Raw genomic sequence first — 7370 nt, forward strand, 5'->3', positions numbered from 1 at the left:
CCCTGTATCTGGTAGTGGAGTCCTTTCTGCCATGAAGGTAAAACGCTACAAATTACGTAGGGCAAATAGTTTTGTCTATGATCATCCTCCAGCTAGTAAAGAAGAGCTTCTGGTCATAGTGGCCCACCTTTCACCCAAGTAACTATTTTTGTAACCTATGATGCTGGAGACTGAAGGTGGTTAAATCTATAATCCTAGCTTTGAGATTGACACATTTTTATTTAAATAGAAAGTGGATACCATGTGACACCAGTTTAGTTATCTAGTTTTGCTTTTTAATTTCCAGGGCTGAATTTCTCCATCACCCTGCATGATGATGACTTTTCATTTTAACCCACCCCACATCAAATATGTCATTTGTGTTCCGAACAATCATCCTGCAAGCTAGGCAGCACAAAAAACAAGGTACCCACTGGACAGATGAGGAAATTAAGAAATGACCCACCCACGGTCACACGGCCACTGAAGGACAAAATCCATGTTCCCCTCATTATGTTTGGTGTTTTCTGGAAATGAACTATCGGGGAGCTAGCACAGTGATGACTAATTCACACTAAGATGTGAACGACTACCTTTCTAGGCAGACACTGATAGAGGTGGGAGCTGCTGCCTTTCCTTATCCCACAGGCTCAGTGCAGGGGTTGGCAAACATTTTCTATACAAATGTCTGTCACAACTATTTAATCTGCGGTTGTAGCATGAAAGCTACTGTATTTAGAAAACAGGTGGCGGGCTGGAGTTGGCCTGTGGTCTGTGGTTTGCCCTGATTTGGTGGAAAGAGCAAAGGGTTTGGAGTCAGACTCAACCTAGCTTTGGATCCCACTGCAGGGGAACCCTCTTGACACTGTGCCAGCTGCCTGCCATTTGCAAAAGTTAGAAGTTAAAAATCGAGAGACATGGTTGGTGGAAAGAAAAGCAGGTTTATGCCGAATGCCGGCATTCTGGGAAGACGGTGGACTCCTGTCCAAAGGCCGCCTCCTGTTCCCAGACCAGTCAGAAGGTTTTATAGGCAGGTAAATGGGGAAGAACAGAGGAAAGCAGACCTCTGGGCTAATAATTGAGAAGTCGTCTCCTGGTGTCTTCTGAGGCCTCAGTGTTCTCTTAAATCTTATTGTCCGTAGTCATCTGCTGAAAAAGTGCTAGGGAGTTGTGATCATGGGCGCCTGAGGGTTAAAGACGCTGCTTTTTTCAGGTGAGGATGTTTGTTAACTAATGAGGTTGGGTAGCCTTGAAAAAGGGAACAGAGTTCTTCAATTAATCAGTGGGAGGAGACACAAACAGAAAACACCTGAATATCAGGATGGCTCAAACTGCGAACTAGCTAAGTTTAATTACATTGTTGATCTACCAAATTTTGCTGTTACACTCTGAGGCGCTCTTGTTTCTGAAGGGTGGGATTAAGAATGAAACAACTACGCAGCTTAGAGTCGGGGCAGCCGGTTAGCTCAGGTGGTTAGAGTGCAGTGCTCATAACACCAAGGTTGCCGGTTCAATCCCCACATGGGGCCACTGAGATGCACCCTCCACAACTAGACTGAAAAACTACTTGACTTGGAGCTGATGGGTCCTGGAAAAACACATTGTTCCCCAATTAAAAAAAAAAAAGACTGCATGAGAGAATTGTCAGGAGGGTCAGACATGGTGCTATGCCCTGAGAGCAACCTCTCCGGGTCCACACCTGGTCTCGCCACGCACAATGTGAAAAGTTGGGCAAAGTTCTTCCCTCCCTTTGCCTCAGGTTATCATCTACACTTGGGAAAGGCACCTCATGACACCCACCTGCACCCATTTCAAAGGCAGCCTAGCTACTCCTATGTTTTCATGCAGCCAAAACAGTGTCTCTGTTCCCTTGTCTCTTCCTTAGGACGGCATCCCTGAGGTTTGAATTTGGATCTGAGTAGCTAAATCCGAGTGTCCCTGGGCCCTGGGCAGAAATTTCAAGCTTTGAGAAATAGCCGCCTCAACGGGCCCTGCCAGGCAGCAGCCAAGCTCCTGCAAGGGCTGTCTGCCCCATACCCCCTCCGCTGTCAGCCCTCATTAGGCCGCTGGCAAGGGCACACTTCTCCACCTGGGCCATGCGTCAGGCAGGCCCTGACCTCAGCTGTGACCCAGAGGAGGAGGAGACAGAATTGTGATGACTAGAGACTCCTGAAAGAGCTGGCAACTACCTGGCTCTTGGCATCCTGTTTATCAGCTACTGGTTCTGTCAGCCTCCGGCCTGGGAGGGCATGAGCTGGGCCAGGCTAGCAGGGTATGAGGTAAGGGCTCGGGCTGCAAGAAATCAAGGGAGGCCATCTTTGTCCCCAGAGAAGGCCCCAGCAAGTGCCATGGCCTGGGCATACCCAGGACCACAGATCCATGGTTTTTACAGGAGAATGGCTTCTTATCGGGGGTGGGGGGGCAGCCCCCACACTCCTTGCAGCTTCAAGCTCTAGCCCAGAGTCCCAGCCTAGGATGGGCAGAAGAGTTGAGGCCTGAAGCAAGCCCAGCCCCTGATCACAGTGGGGCTGGTGCCACGGTCAGCCCAACAGCAGGACACCTGCCTGCTGCCCACCCCAAGCCCCTTCCCAGGATGCTGCTATTTTTCTGTTCCTGCACCACAGCCCCCAAACTGCTCTGGTAGTTGCCATTAAACCCTGACCCCATCTCCAGTCACTTGATAGGAACAATGCCCGATGAGTGGAGAGAAAGAAGAGTGTGGGGCTGACACTGGAGGCACACCCACTTCAGAGGTGCGGAAGGACATTGCGACACTGACATTCCAGATGAGCCGCATGCCAGATCAGGGAGCGTCAGAGCCAAGATTAGAATTATTAGCGAGGCAATTAAATTTATAGAGGGCCCCACTGGAAACTGGGGGGAATTGGAAGGGAAACAGGGTGCAAGGAGTACCTGACTTTGTTCAAAGAGCGAATGGGGCCGTCCCTGTCTCGCAGGCCATGGATTCCCAGGACCGAGCCCTTAGCATCAGCACCTTGGACAAGGCCAACGCCCTGAGCTGACGTTCAATGAGCAAACACGGGCGTGTCCTGTGCCAGTTGCTCTCCCTAGTGCTTTGCAGATTGCAACTCCCTGAGTCCTCCAAATGAGTCCATAAGGCAGTAGCATCATCCCCATTTCCAAGTGGGGAAAACTGAGAGATGAAATAACTTACTAGTGAGAGTGGGATTTGAACCCAGGAAGTCTGGTTCCAGTCTGTGCTCTTACTCACTCTGGTACACCCTCTCCCCTGGTCCCTAGCTGTACAGGCATGACATGGCCCAGCTGGTAGGGGCATGGGTCCTCAACTAGTGCCAACACCTTCTTTATATACATATATGTAATCTGTACATACACATGCATGTATGTATGCATACAGTTGCTTAAATATGTGTGTGTGTATATGCATTTATATATATTTAATATATGTGGCCCCAGGTCACATAGTAAGAGAGAGTTCATCTTGAACAGAGTCCTTCTGTCTCCCAGAGAAAGCACCTTTGCTGGCTTTCTGCAAACATACCCCAAGACCATGCTCTCTGGTTTTTATGCCAGATGCAGTTTCCACCTGGGCTCACTATCAAGAAGCAAAGAGGTTACACATATACATGTCAGGATGACAAGGTGTTCTTGATTCAGGAAGACTTTAGTGAGGGCCCCCAGCTGGACATGCACAGAAGCCTGGGATGTCCCTGGAGATGCTTAAGAAAGTCCTCAAGAATTTGGACAGCTTCTGGCTCCCTGTTCTGCCATCCATAACATGTGGTTCTCATGCTCACAGAGAAAACATGGAAAATCCACCTGCAGACATCTTGCTCACCTTTCAGGCAGAAAGGAGGGCAATAAAGAGAAAAGGAAAGGGGAAAGGCCAGCTGAGTCTGTTTTCTTCACTCTGGAGAAGAGGAGCTTTCTTAGAACCCCACCCAGATGACTGCCTACATCTCATGGCCCAGATTCACGTAACTTGGGCTGAGATCAGTTACTCCCTTGGGCTCAAGCTAAGGACTCAGGTCTTGCAGGGTGAGGACAGACAGACCTGGCATTGGCATTCACAGAGGCACCTCTCAGCTAGCTGAGCAGCTAAGGTATTCTGTCAAGCAAGCTTTTCTGCCTACGCCAGGTTGTTGCTCCACTTCTCCGGCCTGACAGAAGAAGCTGCTCAAAATACAGAGGGTGCCAAAAAAATGTATACACATTTTAAGCAGGGCAAGCTGTATTGAAATTGTAATACCCAATATATAACAATAACAAAAGATGAATATGTCACCTTTGGCTTCTACAATTACAAGAGGTGCTCAAAGTGGTTATGATCAGCGTCCAGATATTTCTAATGATGGCGAACTACTGCTTGAGCAACGTTGACCAAAGTGTCCAGTTGTATACTTTTTTTGGCACCCCATAGAATATGGGCGCTGTAGCCAGCAAGTGGCCACCAACGTACCCTTCTGCTGCCAGGCAGAGGAGGAGGGAAGCCAGGAGGACTAGGGGTCTTTGTTCTCTGGGCCCATCTCAGAACCGATTTGAACCCTCAACACTTCCCTGAACCAGGGAGCTGAAAGCTGGCACACCATTGCTCCTGCCATATTTTATTGTCAAAGTAAGTCAAGAGGCCAGCCCAGACTCTGCTTGAGTAAGCAGCTGTGGCCATTCGCATGGACCGTCCTGGTGACTAGGGGCAGGGAGACCAGGAAGGGGTCTTAGACCAGCCCAGGCGACAGGCAAAGGACAAAGCCTTTGCAGAGAAATGTTATGTGAGTGGAGTTTCCTGAGCACTCCCCAGGTGCCAGGAAGTGGATTGTTTTGTCTCGGAGGCTGGGGAGGCTACCTGGGCCAGAAGGATTTCATTTCAGTTTGAAGAAGGAGTAAGATTTGGGAAGCACCCACCCGCGCACCTCCTGCATGGCTAGGACTCTAGAACCAGCAAGAAGCCAGAGTGGATGCTGTCCCTGGATGTGTCAGCACAGGCATAGCCACTGCAATTCGGGGGACTCCGCTGGGCAGTCGTGGCCGGGGATGGCGGTCCGGGCTCCATCCTTGAAGCAGGTGTGGCTATATGGACACTGTCCACAAGAGGGCAGCAGAGAACCATCGGCCAAATGGTGCGTCTGGCCAGAATCCGGCGGCGAAATTAGACATCAGGACAAGCCCCGATAAGGATTTTTAAACTATGTCCCCTGTAGGAAGGAAGGATTACTTTGCACTTACGGATTCAGGCTCTCGAGCCAGACTGCAGAGGTTCATATCCCAGCTCTGTCGCTAGGGCTGGCTTCCTAGGAGGGCGTGAGACCTGTGCAATCACACACACACACACACACACACACGCACACACACACACGCATGCATGCACGCGCACGCTCTGTGAAGGGTTCCAGGCTCCACGGTGCCTTTAATGCTCTGCTGTCATCATCTTAAATTCTTAAAATTTTTAAAAATAAGGTGTGCTGGGGTTTTTTGTTTGTTTTTTGCACAGAAAATGATGTAGCCTGTCTTACCTGTCGCTCCCTAGTTGAGCTTTCTTGAGCCTGGTGTTAACCTTCATAGGGTTGCTATCAAGTATTTACCTCATAGGGTTGCTGAGATTATTTGAATTAATATGAAAAGTAATTTAATATTAAGAACATAATTTCAATAACGGTCAGTTACTATGATCATTATAGGATTCAAAGGTATAATCAACAGATCACCAAAAACTGTTGCACACCTCCGCCTTGTAAAGACCTGCCCAGCTGGCTAGCTGTCAGTCCATCTATCCAAACACTTGCTAGAGGACCATGAAAACGAATCTGACCTTGGTCCTGACCCCAAGGGGCCCACAGTCTAGCAGAAACGCCCCTGGTCACTAGCTAACTTACCATTCTTTTTATTCCTGGTGCCAATGTACAGATGAACGCAAATAAGCTGATGGCTATAAGGACTAAGCTGCTTACCGGCGCCAGGATCTGAAAATAGATACCTGCTCCTATGTGTTTGCTCTGTCAAACCAGCCGTGTGACCTTGGACAGGACATTCTACCCGCGGAGACTCAGCATAATAAAAATAGCCCCCTCCCTGGCCCAGGCTTGTCAGAAGACTACCAGGAAATGCAGGCTGTGAACAAGCTGTATCTGCACCCAGGGGCTGCGTGTACGGTGGTGACGACCAGGTGGCGAGCTCGGGAAGACCATCCCTCTCCCACTCCCCTGCTCAAAGCCTCAGGCCTCCCATGGCTGCTCTGAGTGGCGGGAAAGGCAAGTATGATAGAGTCGGTTTTGAACCCTGGAGCTGAGGTGTGGAGTGGCGGGCAGCTGTAGGCCGGCCGACGCAGAGCGACAGGTGGTGGCCGAGAGGGAAGGGCCATTCCTGTGTGGAGGGCCAGTCTGGGGATGGCCAGGCAATCCGGTTGAAAGAACCCCAGCTTAGGGGTGAGGAGGCCTCCGTGTGGCTCCAGCAGGTGGGACAATGACTTCTGGGTACTCGGAACCAGTTCCTTGCCTTCTCTGGCCTCCTTTGTCCATATTTAGAGGTGGTCAGTGCCCTTCCTGGTGCCCTTCTAGCTTAAATATGGCAGCAGACATTGTCCATGCCCGGCTCATGTCCTCTCTATGCTGTGCTCACACACACACGGGGGCTTCTCTCTACAGGCACCCAGGACTCTCCGCCTGAGGGCTTTCTCTGTGGGGAAGGTCATGGGGCTGAGAAGAGACGCTCTTGACAAACGATAATGTGACTGTCCCAGCCGTCCCGCCAGAGGCGCCTCCTGCCCACGGTACCCCTTTCTCTTCATCCTTCTCCCTCTGAAGAGGATGAATTTTAATCTCCCTCTCAAGACACAGACACTCGGTTACCAAAAGAACATTATTTCCAAAATTGAGGCCAATTCCCACCCCGCGGCCTGTGCCTACAGCCACCAGACAATTCGTCAGCCTCCACCATAAGATGCCTCTTTGGCCCATAAACACCTTCTATAGAATTAATTACTCATCTAAGTTCCCCCAAATCTTCAAGGCCAGTGGGGCCTCCCATTCACAGGTCAACGTGTACTGTTTGGGGCGGCTTCTTGGTTGTCTCCTTGCTGAAGAGCTCAGTCCAGAAAGCCACTTCCTCGTCTTTCAGCTTGTAGGCTGCCTGGGTGGTGACACCAATCTGCAGGTATCCTTCCTTCTGGTTGTATGCTGGCCAATGGGGCAGCCCCTCCCCGTTGGGATTCCTGAGAAGAGAAAAAAAACTCACAGAGAAATGCCCCAACGCTACTGGGTGGCCCCAACAATCCTCTGAGATTGGCAGGGATCTCCCAGCTTCAGTCTGCCAAAAAGCTCATCTGCCTCCAGAGGTAGGGAGCTCACCATCTCTTAGGCAGCCGGCCCATTTTTAGAGAGCTGTTATGTCAGAGGTCTCAGGGCCGGGAGTCTGAC

General features: G+C 50.4%; 1 protein-coding gene across 1 annotated transcript in view; it reads right to left on the reverse strand.

Moving 5' to 3' along the window:
• Positions 1-6799: 6799 nt before the first annotated feature.
• CES1 (carboxylesterase 1) overlaps positions 6800-7370 on the reverse strand; it is a gene marked incomplete at its 5' end in the record, with an annotated part of 43125 nt that continues 42554 nt past the window's right edge. Inside the window, one exon of the mRNA XM_019666815.1 lies at positions 6800-7165. Coding sequence (XP_019522360.1) covers positions 6982-7165 — 184 coding nt within the window. The remainder of the gene's footprint in view (positions 7166-7370) is intronic.

This window comes from Hipposideros armiger, unplaced genomic scaffold (genome assembly GCF_001890085.2).
Source record: "Hipposideros armiger isolate ML-2016 unplaced genomic scaffold, ASM189008v1 scaffold_479, whole genome shotgun sequence".
NCBI classification, from domain to species: domain Eukaryota; kingdom Metazoa; phylum Chordata; class Mammalia; order Chiroptera; family Hipposideridae; genus Hipposideros; species Hipposideros armiger.